The 22,007-nt window shown below is 38.7% G+C and overlaps 1 protein-coding gene across 2 annotated transcripts in view; it reads right to left on the reverse strand.

The window, feature by feature from the left end:
* Positions 1-271: 271 nt before the first annotated feature.
* The window catches only part of LOC140479712 (kelch-like ECH-associated protein 1), a 71,830-nt gene continuing 50,094 nt past the window's right edge, over positions 272-22,007 (reverse strand). For both annotated transcript variants that reach the window (XM_072573756.1, XM_072573755.1), the window contains exons 2-6: positions 19,935-20,621; positions 15,472-16,157; positions 14,426-14,631; positions 13,279-13,455; positions 272-3,142 (exon numbers count right to left, since the gene is read on the reverse strand). In XM_072573756.1, coding sequence (XP_072429857.1) covers positions 2,994-3,142; positions 13,279-13,455; positions 14,426-14,631; positions 15,472-16,157; positions 19,935-20,477 — 1,761 coding nt within the window. In that variant the 5' untranslated portion in view covers positions 20,478-20,621 and the 3' untranslated portion in view covers positions 272-2,993. The remainder of the gene's footprint in view (positions 3,143-13,278; positions 13,456-14,425; positions 14,632-15,471; positions 16,158-19,934; positions 20,622-22,007) is intronic.

Here is a 22,007-nt window from a genome sequence, read left to right on the forward strand (position 1 = left end):
CCACACGGGCAAACTCTTAAGTTTTTGAATCCTAAATTCCCACTACTTGGAGAGTCATAAACATATCCACCGATATTATAATGGCATGCTTTACATTATCCTGCAGTGCCTTTCTCAATTTCAGTTGAGCCAGCAGGATACATTTTACATTCCTTCATGGGCAACAGGTCATAAAATTGGAGAATAGGTCAACAACAAAATACTCTGTTGAATACCTCAGGAGCATCAAAACAGAGCTCTACACAGATTCTAGTAAAAGAAAACACTAAAAAGCAATAACTGCCTCTTACTTAAAAGTCTCTAACTTGATTTATTTTGATCAGATTGTTACTGTTTGTGGTACAATTTACATTTGATATCTTCTGACTGATTTGTGCAGTGCAAATTAACCCATATAGATTTTATTTAACAGGATGAATGTAAAATGCATCACTCAAGGTTAATCCACTGCTTTACACTTTCTCCAATAGAGGTTTTTCCAATACTTCCACATTCCTTTTCCTCTTTTGAAAGAGAACAGCCTTTTCGGGTTATAATTCCAGGCACCTAGCAGTATCCCCAATTCGGACCAATGTTCATATTTTCTTTCTTTTGGTAAGTAACGGCAGGTATTTGACTGCAGGAACACTACCAATTCTATGTCATGAAAAAATATATTTCCAAGATTGATCATTTGATTACAAGCAAGTACAAGCAGTGTCATCCATTGTAGCCAGGCTCCGACTCTGTGCAATGCTCAGGTTGCTAAAATGACCAGAGCTACATTAAAAACAACTGCAAATTACAGCCCCTTCACTTGAGATCACAAGAGGAAAAAGGTAATGGATCGAGATTAGTGAACTAAGAATAAACAGGGAATAACAAAAAAAGGAAGAATAACAGTAGGCTTGAAGGCCACATGGTCTACTTTATATTAACCCAAGGTTACAAATATTAAAGGAGCAAGGTAAAGAGAAATCTGATGGGGAAATCACTACTTACAGGGTACACAAAAACTGGAATTGCAGTCATAAGGAGGAAGTAATTGGGATAGGGAAGCAAATGAAAAAGTGTTTGAGGGAAAGCAATTCATCACAGTGACACTTGGCTAGTTCCCAAAGTACTGTCCATATAGACCCATCCCCTTTCATTTGCAAACAACACTTTTGCTTTTAAAAAGATGCTGTAATGACATTTTCTTCCACCGTTGTTTCTGGTTGGGTTTGAAATAAACCAAACAATCCTCCATTGAAAAACTCTACTAACCACTCTGTTTGGTTGTCGTCAGCTATAAGTATGTTCTTTCCAGTTAATTTTGAACAGCAGATGCATTTTTTTCTTTATTTACCTTTTCAAAACTACTTTTGAGCATTTTTATCATCAGATCTTATCGAAGCCAGAATGTAAACCAATGTAAAGTATCCCTTTCTTCAAAACTGAGACATCTTATTCTTGCCAACAGCTTAGTGGTTTGCTTCTGTATCATCTCAGTAACTTTTGTGCCTGCCTGAAATTAGATCATACAAATTCATATAACTACCAGTTTGCTTAGACTTAACATTACCTCTGCTTTTGCACTTTAAACTAAATTCAAACTAAACTAACTTAATATCATCTGGAATTGAAAGCTAGTCTCAGTAACTATGACCATGGAACTACTGAAGCTACTTGGTTCACTAATGTCCCTTAGGTAAGGAAGTCTGGCATTCTTATTTCATCTAGCCCACATGACTCCAGATCCACAGTGTTATGGTAGACTTCTAACTGGGAGGAGGCGATTCAGTAAGGCGGCGAAATTAGGGATGGACAACAAACGTCGATCTTGCCACTGACTCTTATATCCCATGAAAAATAAAGAGGAAAATAACACATCTGAATTGAGTTGCTGATTTAAGAGTCAGCCTGAACACAGACCGCCTCTCAGCTCAGTCAGGCTGAAAAGGTACATTAACAGATCAACAGGAAAAATTGAGGATTAGCTATAGAGGGTGCGAGATTGCTACAAGGATGATGGAAGGACAATCAGCAATAAACAATCAACATGTTTGAAGAGCTCACCTATAGCCTTTTGTGTTGCAATTAAAATCCAAATAGGAGTAACCCTGGGAAATTGAAGAAAATTCTATGCTGTGAACCATTGGAAAAGACCATAAGTATATTTATTAAATACAATGTTTATTAAAGTGAACACATTTTATTAAAAATACTGTCTTAGAAATTAAGTCACTGATGTTCATTGTGTTAGAATGGATTCAATTATTTCTTTTGGAAATTTTTACACAAATACTAGTGCAAAATAATCTGTTATGGCACCGGCAAACTGACACAGTTAAATTCCATACAGCCCCTTCTCCGTACAGAGCACAAGAGAAACCAGATGTGGTGAGCAAAAGGAGAAAGTCTTTTAAATGGATGTTCCTTCCTGTGCCCATCCCCCTGCCCCTCCTCTAACTGTGTAGCTAATGTAATCCGACCTGGATTCTGCACTCTCACATGGAACAGAGACTTGTGCTCCAATTTACTACCATATGCTCATCTATTACGGTTATTTAGTGCATGCTGTTCAAGAAGTGGGTAATTACAAATATCAAAGTTAATTAATTTAGGTAATTAGCATATTGTTACAAGATGCCATCCTCATTAGAACATGGAAATTGTCTTTGGGAATAGGTGATAAACACTGTAGATTTCAGATTGGTGAGCAAGACAAGCTCTGCAACACAAACCCACCTGTGAATATCTAACAAGTATTCATTAAGCACTTTAATTGGACTGGTTGAGAGATTCAGAATTTATGTTCATCAGTTACTAAATGTCAAATTAAGGGAGTTCATACAAAATTTTCTGATTTATGGCAAAACGAAGTGCAAAATTTTTTTAAAAACTGCTCATGTGATTTGACTGCATAGGTGAAATAGTGATTTACAGCAAATGCCAGTACAGTCTGTCAAAAACTGCACTGTAAAATCCAGGAGAACTGTTAAGATTGGAGGTTGATCTGGAGATTGGGAACGTTAGCGCCGAACCAAATTGCACGGTTCCATTGTCACAGCCACACCAACGCCACTCCTGCCAGAGGTCATCTGGGTCACTTCTGTCCATTGACCAGTGTCTGGATCAAAGCACTCCACACTACTGAGGAAATCTTGTCCATCATAGCCACCTATCCACAAAAGATATGGCAAAACATGAACAATTCACATACACTAAAATGAACATTCTTGCAATTCATATTCTGTTCTGAAGAGTCATATTGGACTTAAAACTCTTTTATTTTCCACAGATGCTACCAGACTTGAATATTTCAAGTACATTTTATTTATTTCTATAGTCCATATTCTTGTTTATTCCCGGGAAAAAAAACTCAAGAGTATCTCACCTGCCAGCTGCTCAGCATTGTGAATAAAATAAATAGCGAGAGCTTAGTTGTTGGACTTTAGCTATTCATGCAAGATCAGTGATTACAATACTGTTAGAAAAAAAATCAGTTATTTCTTTTGAGCATCTTTACCCAAGGACTGATTTAAAACAAGCTAATAACATCACAGGTTGAAGTCCCATTCCAAAGACCTGAGCTATTCCAGTGCAGTAAATGAAGTGCTGCACTGCTAGAGGCGCCATCTTTTATAAAATTAAACGGATGCCAGTATCTGCTCAAGGTGAATGCAAGCAATCCCATAGTACCACTTAATGACAAGCAGAATGGTTTCCCTTGTGATTAAGCCAAAATTTACCCCTCAAATCAACACCACTGTAACCAAGATTTTCTGGCAACTTTGCTCGATTGTCTGTAGTATTTGAGTGGCATGTTTGTCTGCAATTAATTCCAAAAGCTACTTCTAATAGTAGCACCTTAAGGAAATTATTTCTTCACTTTTGGGGGTAAAATAACAAAAAGGTTCTCAAGAACATACAGTTGATTAATTCATCTCCATAAAAGTTGAGCTAAAGGGCAGGCAATGGACTAGTGGTATTATCGCTGAGCTATTCATCCAGAGATCAAGGTAATGTTCTGGGAACTCTGATTTGAATCACATCACGACAGATAGTGGAATTTGAATTCAATTTAAAAATCTGCAATTTAGACTTCTAATAACCATGAAACCATTGCTGATTGTCAGGAAAAAAAAATCTGATTCACTAATGTACTTTAGGGAAGGAAACTGCCATCCTTACCTGGTCTGGCCTACATGTGACTCCAAACCCACAGCAATGTGGCTGACTCTTAACTGTTTTCTGGGCAATTCGCAATGGGCAATAAATGCTGGCCTAGCCAGTGACACCCTCAACCCACAAATGAATTTTTAAAAATGGAATAGGTACATCAAGTTAGTGATCCTCAACCCACAGTACCAGAGAGTGGGGTGGGGGAGCTTCAGACACAGAATTTTCATAAAACAATCAAAAAGCAAAACATAAAGTTTGTACATGTTGATAGTTGCAGAATCAGCTGCAGCATGGTTGAACAGTTTACAGAGCTGCTATCTAGGCTCCTAAATAAAGTTTGGCCATTTGGAGCACTGAATCTACATCACCAGGAAAGGAAACATGTTCGATAATCAAATTGTACTCTGAACATTAAGAATGTAAACAAGTGCTTTCAGTGCAGTTGATCCAAAACTAGTCTTAAAACTGCAGGAACAGCTTTCGTGGAGAAATGAGAGACTGTTTATGCAAGGATACACAGGATTACCAAAAGAATAATAATTTTTACAGGAAGTAAAATTTACTGAAAATAACTACAATTCTTGATTCAAACCCATTAGGTGAAACAGACTGAAGTTTAATCAGAGGAAAGAGTTTTCCAGTTTCTTTTATCCTGTGTGAGAAGAAATTCGTTTTTCACCTGCGTGGCCCAGTTGTGGTGCTTTGTTCTGAACTCTCGCAGAGCAATTAAATATTTCTATTAGGTCATCGTTTAATCTCTACATTTTTGAATGCAAGCCCAGTCTATGTAACCTGTCACAATTTAACCCTTTTAGCTGCTGTGTTGTACTGAAAAAATATAACAAAGAGATAAGTCATATTCAAGTTTGATTTTAAATACTAGAAAGCAACAGGTCAAATTAGGATTTTAAAAAAATTAAGCGGTTCTCCTTATCAAATCAGACATAGATCATTAACTGATTTTTTTTCAAATGTTGGTGAGCTTGCTGGGCATTTTAAAATCTCTAGATCTTAGAATTACTTGTACAAAGATTCAGGTCTACAGAAAATACATATGTATTTCAAAGTGATATGGTGGCTCAGTGGTTAGCACTGCCACTTCATTGTGCCAGGGTTTTGTAGTTCGATTCTTGATTAAACTGGGGTGGCACGGTGGCTCAATGATTAGCACTGCTGCCTCACAGCACCAGGGTCCCAGCACTACACTCTTGACCCTAATGTGTCATCTGTAGATTTAACCAGATCTTTGGTTCTTTCATCAAAGTAATGATTATTAACTGAAAAACCACCTATGTGAATCCCTGTGGCATACCACTCATTACATTTCACCATCAGGTGTTTCAATAAAACAAGCTGGCCAATTCAGAAACCAATGAGTGTACTGTGAACGATAACCAAGGGAAAAATTTACCATGAGATTTTATTTACAGTAATATTTTCTAGCGCAGGAACACAAGCAAAACTGAGTTTGCACGTTGCTCTGCAGCCTCTACCATGGAATTTGCAAACTCATTGGAACATAATAAATGCCAACAAAAGTAGATCAGATGGTCCTCTGAACTCACTCTACCATCATGATCATGGCTAATCTTGGGCCTCAACTCCATTTTCTCACCGACTCCCCAGAACAGCTTCCCTAGGACACCAAAGATCTATCTCAGCTTTAAACATATCCGATGATGGCACTTCCCACAGCCCTCTGTGATAGAGAATTCTAAAAACTGACAACCTGTTTAGGGATGAAATTTCTCCTTCTCAGTCCTAAATATGTTCCTAGTATACCTACACTGCCAATGGATCATTAACAACAGCTCCAAAAATCAGCAGCTGACCAGAAACATTATTTAAGTAATCCTCATGCTGCATAAATGGCTTGCAAGGCAGCTATTTATTCTGCTGTCAGTGACCTGAACACAAAGTGCTTATACTTGACCTGGAAGCTAAAGAGACATTGTTATGTTCTGCACTTTCTTAAACAGATCTTTCAAATCTGGCTCCAAGAATTAATCTGTATTTTAATGTTAACTAACCTACTGTGAATTAAATATTTTCTTTCTCTTTTACAGATTTACAGTAGACACATTGTTGACCTCAGCAAAGTGATTTTCCAACGGGTGCATGTACAAGTCTGGAAATCATCTTGCTGCAAGAATGAGATGGGCGGGCAGTTCTGACTATGGCTTGTGCCTTTTGAACTTGCCATGTATGACAGCAGTAGGCAGTGTCAGATACTTCTGTAACCTTGGGACATAAACCAAGTACTAGTGCAAAAAGAAAGAAGTTCCCAGCTGTAATATATTGGTTGAGCAAAACAATTTGTTCTAGAATTTAAAATAGAGCCAAGATTTAAGTGTATAGGTGAAACGAGCATTCAGCATAATTCTCCCGATGCGTTAATTTCTCAATTACACAACAAGATATGTGTCAAGCTGAACAGAACAGGAATGCTTCCAATTCAATGTCTGATCACCTGATTCCGCATCAGTCTCAGCTGGCACAATTAGCCTTGGTATACTTGGCTAAAAAGTATGAATTAAAAAGTCTGCTAATTTTTATTCTCCTTACTGCTATCTTCAAAAGTGCCCACCAGGGGATTTAGACAAGAATAGGATTCAGTCACCACAGGCATAGAATCATCTGACACCAATTGTGTAGACTTATAAAGAAAGAAAGGCCACCTCAGAATGTACTGCAACCATCACAGATTCAAGATGAGAGTGGGAACAACAAATTTGTTTTGTGAATGTTATTTATCCACTTCTTGATTCTGTCTCCGTATCAATCAAATAGGGAAGAGAGAACACAATTCCTAGAAGTGTGCAAAGACTCCTTTCAGCAGGTGGTTAGACCTCTCAAGGATGGAGACTTTGCTCAATGTAATTTGAGTAATTAAATAAATTAGGTAAACGTGCCAAATATAGTTAAGTAACATATGGACTAAAATGCAAGGCACTATATCCAACTGATGAGGGAAAATCTTATTAGAAAAACCAAAAAGAACAAGGTTAGGATTATGATATACTTCGGAAAGATGAGGGACAAGCCAGCTGAGGCAAGTTTACAAAAAAGCTTCACTGGGCTTTTGGACAACAGTAGGTTTTAATTTAGAAAATACCTACAATACCTAAATAAAAAATGTTTGGATTCCACAGCTAAGTTTAGTCATTGGCCTTTAAATTAATTTACTCTCCCGTATTTTACAAAGTGACTTAATTTTGTCTCATCTGTTGTCTTTAAGTCCCACTGCTCAATGGCCTAGCAGAGAGTGAAGAAATCAACGAAAGCACTAAGAAATTAGATTTCAAGAATTCGGAGAAGTTGGACTAACACCAGAAGATGGCAAATTGGTCAAAAAGGAAAAATGGAGCTAAACTGTGTAAATACAGGCTAATTAGTTTGGCATTTGTGTTTGAGAAAATTTTACAACTTTCACAACTGAAATTTCCACAACTCCTAATAAAGAGAAAAAAGTTAGAAGTAACCCAGAGTGATTTCAAAAAGGATGGGTATTCAGCTTTTTTCCCCTCTGTGTGATACCAGTGAACAGAAAAACAGCTAACATTTCAAATCTAGTAAGTTCATCATCAGAATGGTTCTGAAGAAGAGTCATACAGGTCTCCAAATGTTAATTCTTTCTCTCGCCACAGATGATGCTAGATCCGCTGAGTTCTTCCAAAATTCTGTGCTTCAGATTGCCAATATTCACAACATTTTTCCTATTATGCATTGTAGTAATATGGGTAACAATAACTAGAATGCTACTGGAAGGGATACAGCATACATACACAAGAATGCACCAGCAAGTAGAAGGTCAGAGTAAGAAAAAAAAAAGGTAAATTAACAATGAATGGCTTTTTATCAGAGTATGCACAGCATTAAATACAAGATGAATGAATAGATTTGCCAAATGGAAGAAATTATATGATATAATTGCAATTAAGTCTATATAATGGATAAGTAGTCATGACTGCACCTAAAGATTCAAGGGTTTGGAAGGACCAGAAGGAGGAAAATATGAAGTGACATGGCTCTGTCAGTAAAGACTGAGATCCGGACAACAGTTAAAAATGACCTTGGTTTGGGAATCCAAATGTCCAGTTTGGGGAAGAGATAAAAAGTCACAAAAGGCTCAGAGTCGATTATAAGCCCTCCGACAACAGCTACACTGTAGGGCAGAGTATAAATCTGGAAATAACGGCAGTGAGTCAGAAAGATACTGTAATAATCACTGGACGTTTTAATTTCCATAAAGATTTGGTAGAAGTAGTCTGAAATAGGAGGAGGAGTTCATAAAATGTATTTGGGACAGTTTCTTGGAACACTGCAGGCAGCACCGTGGGCAGCACGGTGGCACAGTGGTTAGCACTGCTGCCTCACAGCGCCTGAGACCCGGGTTCAATTCCCAACTCAGGCGACTGACTGCGTGGAGTTTGCACATTCTCCCAGTGTCTGTGTGGGTTTCCTCCGGGTGCTCCGGTTTCCTCCCACAATCTAAAGATGTGCAGGTAAGGTGAATTGGCCATGCTAAATTGCCCGTAGTGTTAGGTAAGGGGTAAATGTAGGAGTATGGGTGCGTTGCGCTTCAGCGGGTCGGTGTGGACTTGTTGGGCCGAAGGGCCTGTTTCCACACTGTAATGTAATGTAATCTAATGTAATAAATTCTGGAACCAATCACAACATGGCTATTTTAGACATGGTAATATGCAACAAGATAGTATTAATTAACAACCAAAAAAACCGTTCAACTGAGTGTGATCATATCATGATGAATTTCACACTCAGCTCAAGGATGAGAAACTTAGCTCTGAAGTTAGAGACTTAAATTTATGTAAACGCTATTTCATACAAATGTATGAAAATAGTTGGTTAAAGTGAAATAGGAAAATAGGTTTAAATAAGACAGTACAGAATTAATGGCAAATAAGTATGGAGATATTTACTAAGTCTCAACACAGGTATAATTCCATGGAGAAAGAAAGAGATTACGAGAAGATGTTCGATTATTGACGAATTAAACAAACTCCAGGGCATTATCAATTGCAAGAAATAGAGTCATAGAACAGACCGTTTGGACCAATTCGTCCATGCTGACCAGATATCCCAGCCTAATTTAGTCCCATTTGCTGCAAGATTTCGGACAGTCATGAAAATTCAAAGCATTCTAGAAGCCAGCAACGAATGACTAAAGAGGCAGAGAGAGGAAGGAAGTAGGAGGAGAAAAAACAAAAAAATATGAAAAACAATAAAAGTTTTTAAGAGGTATATAAAAAAACGAAGCGAGTCAGTACTGGTCCTGTTCCTTGGATGCTGCCTGACCTGCTGCGCTATTCCTTTGTCATTTTCTGGAAAAAAGTTAGGTTAAGTGATTGTCACACAGTCATAGTAGTTTATAGCACAGAAGAAAGGGCCCTTCAGTTGTTTGAATCCATGCTGATCAAAAACAGCCACCTAACTCTACTAATCCTGTTTTTCACCACTTGGTTCATAGCCTTTCATGTTTGGCTTCGCAAATGTACACCCAAATACTACTAAAAATGTTAGGGGTGCATGGTACTACCACACTAGCAGGAAGAAAGTTCCAGATTCCTACCATCTGGGTGAGAAAGAATTTCCTCACATCCCCACTAAACCATCTGTCCCTTAGCTTAATTCTATGCCCCTTGGTCTCGGATTATCCCACCAAGGGGAAAAGTTTCTTCCTGTCCATATGGTCTTTGTTCATCTCAATCATATCCCCTCCCATCCCCAGTCTCTTCACTCCAAGGAAGCCAATCTCAGTCTATCCAATTTCTCTTCATAACAAAAATTCTTCATTCCAAGCAATACCCTGGTAAATTTCTTTTGGACCCACACCAGGGCAAATACATCCTTCCTATAATGTGGTTTCCTAGCTGTATCCTAACCAACATTTTATACAGCTCCAGCATCACCTCCCTGCTCTGAAATTCTATGCCTCGGCAACTAAGGCAAGTGTCCCATATGGTCATCTTAATCACTTTATCTACCTGCCCTACTACTTTAAGACACGCACACCAAATGTCTCTCTAATCCTTGCAGTTTCCAATTGGGCAAAATATTGGCAGATGGAGTACACCTGAAACATTGACTTCTCCACCTCCTGATGCTGCCTCATTTGCTGTGTTCTTCCAGCTTCCTGCCTGTCTACTTTGGATTCGAGCATCCGCAGTTTTTTTTTCTAACCAAATGCAAGGCTTGGCAGGGAGAATAAAAAATTAGAATATAGAGGAACCTCGATTATCCGAATGATCAATTATGCAAAGAAGATCTCAAAATCCCAATAGAAACATTACATCAAGAGGTGTTTCAACACTGATTGTAAACAAAAGACACAATGATTAAAAATGAACCCAGCTTGCTGAAATGCTGTTGAGAACAGCCCTAGACATCGATGGGAGCCCAGGCACCATATCCAAATGACTGACTGACCACACTCACTCGCTCTCTCACCCCAACACGCTTTCCCTGGAGCTCTACACATGGGTGTACCCTAAGCACCCATTCCCCAGATAATCTGTCCAACATTGTCCTTTACAGGGCAGAGTGGAACTTGTCAAAACATTGCAGTAAAAAGTTGTGCGTGCGTGTTGAAACTCACCCCACAAAGGCAGCGGCAGTCATGCTGTTGGTGTCCACTCCAACTGCCCCAGAAAGGGGGCTGACAGGGGTGAGGGTGCATTGGTGGGGGGAGCGGATGAGGACACAGGTGGGAGGCGCAGGGGCTCACGCATGATATACTGCTGCCTAATCTCCTGAACAAATAGCAGACTTAGCAAGTGCTCACTGTGTCAACCCAATTTGAACTGGTGTGTATAAGGGACCTGCAGCATTGCTGAAGCCTCCCGGCAACCCCCCACCCAAAAGGTGTGTCTGCTCAGAAATAAAACCTGAGACAGAGAGAGCAAGATAGGCAGAGCGAGGAAAATGGAAACTTCAGAAAACTGAGCCCCAGAGGAGAGGCACTGAATCAGTTAACCAAATAATCAATTATCCGAATGTGCCTCCCCCATCTCGTTCGGATGAAAGAGATTCCTGTATATATTTAAATTTGAGAGAGATGACAGAATACTACCTGGATTGTTTGTTAAGTCTCTCATCTTTTAGAATAACCATGTTTTATAATAAGATGAGAGACTTAACAATTCAGATCTTTCTCAATAATAATTTCAGTTACACCACAATATAAACTTTTGCTGTAAATTCTGTGTCTTACAACCTTATTCTCCACAACCACCTGATGCAGGAACAGTGCTCTGAAAGCTACTGCTTCCAAATAAACCTGTTGGACTATAACCTGGTGTTATGTGATTTTTAAACTTTGTACACCCCAGTCCAACACCAGCATCTCCAAAACAGTACAGAGAGATCTTGTTGTCCTTGTACATAATTTACAGAAGTCAGCACGCAGGTGCAGCAAGAAATTTGGAAGACAAATAAAATTTTGGCCTTCACTGCAAAGGTGGAGTATAAAAGTAGAGAAGTTTCACCAAAACTATACAGAATATTGATGAGTCTGCTTCTGTCGAACTGAACAGTTGGGTCACCCTTTTTGAGAATATAACTGCATCGATAGAAATTCAGAAAGGGCTCACTACTGTGATGAATCTATTGTTTAATAATGAAAGGTTGAGCAGGTTGGGCCTTTACTCAGTGGAGTTTAGTAAAATGAGAGGTTATCTTGTTGAAACAAAAAAAAAGGGTAGATAAAACAGCTTGTTTCCAATAATTGAAAGATTAAGAATGAGGGTCAATAGGCACAAAAAAGATTAAATACAAAGGATGTAAAATATAATGCAGTAGAAACTGCTTTATTCAAAGAGGTGAGAAGTTACATAATTTGCACCTGGTTTAATGGCTGAGGAATAAACCGTATTAGTTTGAGATTAGATTAGATTAGAAGGGATATTCTGGAAAATGAATGGCCACATGTGATTACGACTATATGCTCACCGAAAAGGCAAATGCTAAAACGGAGTAGTTAGGCACAATGGTATTCTGGAAGGTATCTCAGTCTTTCCAGGCATGTATATAACCACGTGCAGAAGAATTTAAAGACAGAAAGCATCTCTGGCAAAACTAAGGTTAATAGGAATTGGGGGAAAATTCTTTGGCACAAAGAAACATGTTTATAATGTTTAGAGGTCAGTCATCTCAGCAAGAATTTCTCATGGTAGTGTCCTAGATCCAACCACCTTCAGCGACTTCAAATGTTCTTCCCTCTACTATAAAAGGTCAGAAGTGGGAATGTACATTAAGGTGATTGCACAATATTTAGCAACATTCACTGCCCTCGGATATGGAAGCAGTCAATGTTCAAATGCAGCAAAACTTGAGGATACCTGGATTTGGGCTGGCAAGTGGCAACTAACAATCATACCCCATGTACACTTCGGGCAATAATTATCTCCAACAAGTGAGAATTTAATCATTATCCTTGACATTCAAAGGCGTCACCAAATTCCCTAGTAACAACATCCTAGGGGTTGAAACTCAACTAGATTAGTCATAAGTATTGTGGGTACAAGATCAGATAGAAGCTAGGAATTTTGCAGTAAATAGCTTAGCTCCTGTCTCCTCAATGCTTGTTCATCATCTACAAGGCACAAGTCAAGCATGAAATGGATGAGCGCAGCTCTACCAACACTCAAAAAAACTTAACACCATGCAGGACAAAGCAGCTCACTTGACTGGCACCATATATACAAACATTCTTCCATCTCAAATACTCAGTAGCAGTAGTATGTATTGTAAAATGTATTGCAAAAATTTCACTAAAACTCCTTAGATAGCCCCTTCCAAATCCATGACGACTACCATCTAGAAGGACAAGGGTAGCAGATATATGGTATCACCCACTATCCTGACTTGGAAATATATTGCTATTCCCTCAGTGATGCTGGGTCAAATTCCACAAAATCCCTCCCACAGCCAGCAACACCCACATCCTGTGAATGAAAACATTTTAAACTTATTTAAATGCAGAAACATTCAAAATGAACAAAACTCTCAAATAATATAAACCAGGGCTTGTTTCAGTTTGGAGTCAACTTGCCTGGAGAAACTGCACCAAGATTACCAATAATGAGAAAATAAAGTTTGCTGTTTAAAACTTACCAAGCACATAAATTTTGCCCTGATAGACTGTTACTCCTAGAGCACTGCGCTTGTGTTTCATTGGCACTATGTACGTCCATCTGTCCGTTTCAATGTCATATCGCTCTACACTGTTTAGTTGGTTTACACCATCATATCCTCCAATTGCGTAAACATAGTTTTTTAGTGCACAGATACCTAAACCAAAACAACAAGTCCATTAGTGTAAACAGTTTTGCAATTCTACATCCTCTACATTTTCTTCCTTCGTTTTGAAGGTACTGATTCACACTGGGCTACAGTTCCATGGACATGGTCACTCCCACTGTGCCTCACTCATGACTCGTATTACTGTGTTAACTGACGTAATGAGTATTGGACAGAATGTTCAATCATCATGTTAAAGTTACATAGCTAAACTTTATTCCATCTTCACAGGACAGACGATTAATAGGCATACACACAAACATACATTTATTAACAAAGTTATCAGGAATAAGAAATATGGCTGACTTTTTCCACATCTGGGCCACTAATCCTAATTGTAGTGCTTCTCCTAACCTTGTGTCTAAGATCAAGTAATGCAACATTAATAAGTATATAGAACCCAATATATTTTATAAAAGAAAATCAATTTACTCAGAATTTCTTTCAAAATACAAGTAAGAAAACACAAAATGTAATATTAATTTACTTTCAGGAGAACAATGTTACATGACATTTAGTTACATATTGGGTATCACGTTTTGTGGAACTTGGTGGCAGCCTTCAGCTTCTATTCAGTCAGGAAGTGAACACTTCACAGCTTATTATTGGTTTTCCAGTCAATTCAATTCATTATACATTGGCTGTAGGATTGGAGGTATCTGGATAGTGAAGGTTTCCAGGTGGAGAGAACTCCACATTGTGAGTCTGTCTAGTGCTTCCAGAGTTTATGATGAACTCCATGTATTTATCGATTCAAGCTACCTACATAAACTTGACATTCTTTTGTTGTGGCAAGTGGTAGATTTAGGGGAGTAAGAGAATGGGATTTTAGGGAAAGAAGTGCATCTCCTTTCTGCTGTTGCTTGCTACAGAATGGCTAATTGTACCATCACAAACTTTCCCTCAACCCAGTTTCAATTTTAATTTTGCTGACCTAAGTGATTTTTTCCAAACTACTCACCTGCCCCACTCCTAACAGTGTTCATTGGTGCAATGGTGTTCCACATGTTGTCTTCAGGATGGTAACACTCTGCTGAATTGAGGCGATCTGTTCCATCAAAGCCACCAACTGCATACAGAAGGCGATTTACTATTGCAACACCAACACCAATTCTGCTGGTTGACATCGAAGCCACAAATTCCCACTGGTCCTTCTCTGGATCATATCTGTAAGTGCAAATGTACTATCCTAAATATGGTATAAACATAGCTGACGTGAAACAAAAAGGTATTGTATCAATGCACAGAGGTGTATAGCAACAAACATAACTGGAGGGCAGATTGAAAATAGTGTCTGAATTTAGAAAAACAGGTTAAAATTTCTGAAAGATGAATACCAGTTTGGGAGAATGGTAGTTTAGATGTATTTAATGAACAGGGTTAGAAGGGAGACTTCTAAGAAATTGAAGATACTACCAAGTTATTCACAGTCCAGGGTTAAGAGGGAATTATTTTAGGATAAGTATTATTTCAAAATATTATAACTGTAGTTTAACATTTCAAAATTGTATAATTTATAATCCAGCATAACAACTTTTAGGTTGCAAAAATAAGTCTTAGAATATAAGAAGAATGGACAATATGTAAACTTTGTACATTAAAGGTCATATTGGTGAACACTGCTGTTGCTTTCACTGAGCAGAACGGAATGATGGCTGGTTGTTGTGAAACTCTTAGAACTATGCGCACAAGGCAGGTGTAGTTACAGAACTAAAAAACAGTCCAAAAACTGCCAAAAAACAAAATTTGCATCAGCTTTTGACTATTAACGATCAACAAAATAAATTTAAATGCATGTAAATTCTTCCCTTTTCTTGATGGAATGAAGAAGGATGTAATACACTATGTGATGACTGATTAAAGGAATTTCCACAGGGTCTACAGATGAAAGTGAACAGAGATGGGAGACACCGCAACTAGATTCAGGGCTCGGGACTTAGGAAGTGGAGAGAAGAGAAACAGCAATGTTTCAATTTTCTAAAATTTTTAAAATATAGTGTGACAAACCTTTCTACAGAATTGTGATGAATACAGCCTTCAGATCCACCAACAGCATAGATCATTCCATCTATCACTCCTCCTCCAACCCTGTTCCTGGGAACATTCATTGGTGTACAGGGGGACCACTGATTGTTCATAGGATTGTAACAGTCCAATGCATTTGAATCAGTATTGCCATCCGGCGAATTATTTCTTCCTCCTATTGCATATAAGAGTCCATGAACAGTACAAGCAGCTAAACCGCTCCGCGGTAAAGGCATATCTGTCAATCGGATCCAACAGTTCTCCAAAGGATTATAAGCTTCCAGAAAATTCAGTGATTGCCGATAATAGCCTCCAGCTGTGTACATTAACTGAGGAACATTTGGTGACCTGCAAGGACAGGCCTTGGTTGGTTTGTGCAGTGTTAGCTCCTTAAAGACTTCCACAAGGTAATCTTTACATTTGGAGTCCATTCGGAGTATTTCACACTTCTGCAGTTGTGTTTTCAGGAAATTTGGAGTCAGAGAATGGCACCTTACTGCATTCAGCAATGCATGGATATATGGATGTCTGTTTTCACAGTCATATTTTACCCATTCTATACAGGCATGATAGACCTCAGACTCACAGCGCACGTTCAACTCATCTCGGCTGATTAGGCTGACCAGTTGGCATTGCGTAAGGTTGAAGAATTCTTCCTGTTTTGCTACCTATCATAATGGTATAATTGAAGATTGCTTATTCTTGAATCTAATTTAAAAATCAACTTTTCTCTAATATGCAAGATACAAAATACAAGTAAACATGAAAATGCAAAAGCATCATGTTGGTGAACAGTTACAGGAAAAATATTCAAATCATGTTTTAAGAAAGTGATTCAGTCCCAATTAACATAAACACAATCCATCACCATCTATTCCAGTTTAAGATATTACTAATTCAAGCCAAACACAAATTTACAAACCAACTCTTGGTGAAGAAAATATGAAATCTATGTGATCACAAAAAACCTAAAACTTTAAGGGGTTTGATGGGGTACTCACCGAAAAAAAAACTATTCCCTGCTTGAGGAATTTAGAACATAATTAGGAGGTTCAGAATTATGATCAGCTGTTTAGAACTGCAATTTGGAGAAATCATTGTATTCAAGTGGTTACAGATTTTTGTAATTCTCAATCTTACAGAACTATGGATACTCAGCTATTGCATACATTCAAAATAGGATGTTAATAGATTTGATTACCAAGGGAATTAAAAGATATGAGATAATGGGGGGTTAGGTGGAGTGGAGATAGAAAATCAGCCATGATCTTGTGAAACAATGTTGTAGGCTCAACAGGCCAAAATGGTTTACTCCAGCTACTTAGTTTTCCAAGTTTTATCCTTTTTATATACATTAGCCTCGATCCCCCACTTTAATTGAAGCATTAAGATGTGTCCTTTAATAAAAAAGGAATCTCTGTCAGAGGTATTACTTTCTGCTCACGCCCACCCTTCCAAACTTTCTAATTACTCTGAATGGAGAGGACTGATTCATCAATTTCAGAATTCATATTTGAAATCAGTCACTGCCATGTCCATTGAAGAAATTACTTGCCTGCTAGAAACGCTTAACAATTGCACAACAGCAGGGTTCAAATACCTCAGCTCTTAGAGGTTGTTTGAGGATATGTTAGCACTCCACCAAAAGAACATCACAATACGTCAGTTTAAAACCAAGAGGGGGAAGGAAAGGTGCAATGAGTTCAATGTGATATTGCAACACTGGAAGTTATATTGAAATCTGAACTTAGCCCTAAAAGATTAGACACCTTTTTGAAATGTGTGTACAGATGTATCATATCGAATCAGTGTTTTTCTTCAGCGGCTTCTAACTTCAGTTCTTATCATCAATCCTTACATTTAGTCTTTTCACGCCTGTCTCTTTATTAACAGCTTTAAAGTTCTTTAGTGCAACTGAAAAATTCACGATCATTTTGTTTGATACCTCAGTCTCTCATCACATTTCTTCTAGTCCTCAATTCTCAGCTTTCTTTCTGAATAATGCTCTCAACTCAGAACCATATTTAGTAAGCGGAGGGTACAGCACAAGCTGAGCTTTCAGAACAGAAGTGAGAATGGATTACGAAGGGGCAGCAGTAGTGTCAATGAATATTTAGGGGCTGCATGCACTGGGGAAGAGAAACACGATAAAAGCTTAAAAAGGAGTAAAACTTAAATCTCACGGCAAAACCTTATATTGGAGATAAGCCACACTGCATTCTCTCCTCTCTTTCCCTGACCAAAGTGGAACATAGGATATTTTTATAGGTATTTAAAAGAACTTGTTAAATTTAGGTCACATACTTTTAAAAAAAAGTTGCTTATAAATCAGCGGCCAAAAAAACAACCACGCAAAGAAATCTGAAGACAACAATGTCTGTTTTCTATTTACTGCTGTTTCTGATTTTTAATCATTTTAGCAGTTCATATTTTGGGAAATCAGCATAAGTGATCAAAAAAGCCAATTAGAAAATTGTGCAGAATGACATCTCAACTGGCAGGCATTTAAGTTTGTCATATTTATTAATGCTACATATTCATTACCAAGATATATTTATCTTGTTTGCAATAATGTATTGATCTGCAGAAGTTGCTGAATCATCATTGGTCACTTGACATCACCTTTCAGTTATCAGAAGAACATAAAACACAGATTTTTGAAAGTATCTATTCTCAATCAAAATTTTGCACATTTTCTTTCAGATAGACTAAGATACACAGCACGGAAACAGACCTTTTGGTCCAACGCGCCCATGGCTGACCAGATATCCTAATTAATCTAATCCCATTTGCCAGTATTTGGCCCAAATCGCTCTACACCCTTCCTATTCACACACCCATTCAGGTGCCTTTTAAATATTGTGATTAAACCAGTCTCCACCACTTCATTCAATACACACATTACCCTCTGTGTAAAAAATTTGCACTTAGATCGCTTTTAAATATTCCTCTTCTAGTTTTGGACTCTGCTACCCTGGGAGAAGACTTTGTCTATTCATCCTATCCAAGCCCTTCATGATTTTGTAAACTTCAATACAAGATCACCCTCAGCCTTCGACGCTCCAGGGAAAACAGCCCTGGCCTATCAGCCTCTCCCTACAGCTCAAATCTTCCGACTCTGACAACATCCTTGTAAAACTTTTCTGAATCCTTTCAAGTTTCACAACATCCTTCCTTTCACAGGGAGACCAGAACTGAACACAGTATTCTAAAGGTGGCCTAACCGATGCCCTGTGCAACTTCAACATGACCTCCCAACCCCATGGAACTATGTACGTGCACTCCAAGGTCTCTTTGTTCAGCAACAGAATTTTACCATTAATGTATAAATCCTGCCCTGATTCGCCTTTCCAAAATGCAGCACTTCACATTTATCTAATTAAACTCTATTTGCCACTCCATGGCCCAGTAGCCCATCTGATCAAGTTCCTATTGTACTCGGAGATATCCTTCTTCACTGTCCACTACACCACCAGTTTTGGAGGGATCTGTAAACATACTAATCATACCTCCTATGTTCACATCCAAATCATTTATATAAAATGACAAAAAGCAGTGGACCCAGCACTGATCCTTGTAACAAACCACTGGTTACAGGTACCCAGTCTGAAAAGCAACCCTCCCAGTCTCTCCTACCTTTTAGCCAGTTCTATATTCAAATAGCTAGTTCTCCCTATATTCCATGTGATCCAACCTCGCTAACAAGTCTACCATCCGGTACCTTGTCGAACCACTTCATGAAGCACATTTAGATCACATTCACCACTTTGTCTTCATCAATTCATCAAACCACTTCTTTACTTCTTCAAAAAAATTTAATTAAGTTAGTGAGACATGATGTCCCATGCACAAAACCATGTTGACTATCCCTAATCAGTCCTTGATGATCTCTTCTCTATCAATCAGGATCTAACTTAGCTTCCTCGTCAATGTTGACAGGCACAATGAACCAGTTTACAGCCTCCATCAGACCCACAGTTCCAGCTGTTTGTTTACAATTCCCCAGCCCAATGTCATGTCCCAGTTATTACTGCTCAGCTGATAATATGTCTATCCATGAGCCAACTACAAAGGAGCACACTAATAAATATGGAAGACTTACTGACTGGACTTGCTTCAAACATAGGTCAAAAGCCTAGAATGATCATCTTACTGCAGACTAAAAGAAAGCAGGAATCTGGGACTCTTTCTCCCAAAAGGCTTATTCAACCAAAAGGCTTACTCAACTGAAATTTTCAAAACTAAGGTTGGTAGTTTATTAGGTAAGGGTAACAAGGGATATGGATAAATTCACGTAAATCAAATCAAAGTCAACTACAATCTGACTGAATGGCAGAACAAACCCAGAAGATAACAGTCTCCTCCCGTTCCCAGGTTTGAAAAGCAGCTTTGATGTTTCAATAACCCATCCAAAATGAAGTAGAATAGCCATTATTTGTACCCACCTCACTGAAATGCAGGTATATATACTCTCTTGCCTTTTCACTCAACTCTTGGCAGCCAATTTCCTCAGCAAATGAGGCGATACCAATGGCATTACTAGGATCCAATTGTTCCACTAGGAATTTGCAGCATGCTTTAACAACACTATCTATCTGATACATCACTGCTCCATTCATTACATGTAGCACGCATTTCTCTCCCACCGTAATACTAGCCGTGTATGCAAACTCGATCAAGCGTTGCATTACTTTAGGATGAATGCCCACAATGGGTATAACCTCCATTCCACATTCTTTCAAACCATTGGTAAACATGGCCTTGAAAACAGGGCTGCAGGAGGCAAGAACAATCTTGTGTGCAACAAACTCCTCTTCCAGAGCATTGTGCTTCACCTGAAGTGTCACATCACAGAGTTGCTTGTTTAAGCGTATCTCGTTCATTATTTTAAAAGCTTCCACCGTGTGGCTTTCTAGTGTGTAACTGAAGTAGCGACTAGCATTCTGTGATGGCATCACTTCTGCCGGGCACCCGGTTGTCATCGACATTTCTCTACCGTCACTGTACGCAGATCATTGCTTCTCAGGAAAAGAAGCCGAAATTGGTTGCACTGTGGAGTGGGTTCATTTTGGGGCCATTCAGGTTGGGTCCATTCTCAGCTCTGTTTGAGAATAAATCACTTTCTTTGGCATCTAAGGGAAGAGAGAAAAAAAATTAATGAGAGAGGAAAAGCAATTAGGTCTAACAGAGTTATTTTTTCAGCTAGATTAACCCACCTTCCCATACTCAATTGCTTTCTTCCTCTTGAGTCTATGCTCTTCCCTGGTCATCCAATTCACAGCTAGGTTATTCTTTGGATTGAAAAGGTTCATTTAACAAAAGGCTCTTAACTCATAGCTTAATGTTCAAACTTTTCCACTTTGAAAATCCTTTGAAACAATTTAGAACTTAACATGAAATTTGACCAACGCCAACTCATGCAAGAATTCAAATTGCACATTTTCGTTTTTAGCAGCAACCCATTGTCACAGTGATAAAGACACCAAGGAAACTGACCACCAGAATACCAGGTGTCAGGACTGATTTCTTGCATGAAGTGATCAAGATTAGTTTTAAGAAAGTTTTGGGTTTTGCTTCTGATAGGTATTCTATTAATATAATAGTCATGGTGACTTCTGCTTGTGGGTTAGCTATTTTATGTTCAAGTATGCTCTAATAATGCTCAGCATCTAGTTTTAAGATAACATAGCCTCCTCCTGAGCAAAATGTTGCCTGTTGTAGAGTCATACGCTTTTATATCTTGCAGATTTAGAGATATTGAACTCACCATGAAATGCTAAACTGTCTTAGATTAGATTACTTACAGTGTGGAAACAGGCCCTTCAGCCCAACAAGTCCACACCGACCCGCCGAAGCGCAACCCACCCAAACCCATACCCCTTCACCTAACACTACGGGCAATTTACCATGGCCAATTCACCTAACCTGCATATTTTTAGATTGTGGGAGGAAACCGGAGCACCCAGAGGAAACCCACGCAAACACGGGGAGAATGTGCAAACTCCATACAGACAGTTGCCTGAGGCAGAAATTGAACCTGGGTCTCTGGCGCTGTGAGGCCACTACATTCAAATCATTGTTTAGAACCCCAGTCAACAAGAACTCAATTTTTTCATTCAATCTCTCTTCTGCCCTTCAAAACTATAGGAAAGATGTTGTTAAACTTGAAAGGGTTCAGAAAAGATCTGGAGATGTTGCTGGGATTGAAGGGTTTCAGCTATAGACAGAGGCTGAATAGGCTAGGAATGTTTCCCTGCAACATCGGAAGCTGAGGTTTATAAAATCAAGGGGAGTATGGATAGGGTGAATAGCCAAGGTTTTTTCCCCAGGGCAGTCCAAAACTAGAGGGCATAGGTTTAAAGCAAGAGGGGAAAGCTTTAAAAAGTGGCCTGATGGGCAACTTTTTCATGCAGAGGCTGATGAATGTATGAAATGAGTTGCCAAAGGATGTGGTGGAGGTGGGTACAATTACAACATTTAAAAGGGCATCTGGATGGGTACATGAATAGGAAAAGGTA

This window comes from Chiloscyllium punctatum, chromosome 7 (assembly GCF_047496795.1).
Source record: "Chiloscyllium punctatum isolate Juve2018m chromosome 7, sChiPun1.3, whole genome shotgun sequence".
Lineage (NCBI taxonomy): Eukaryota > Metazoa > Chordata > Chondrichthyes > Orectolobiformes > Hemiscylliidae > Chiloscyllium > Chiloscyllium punctatum.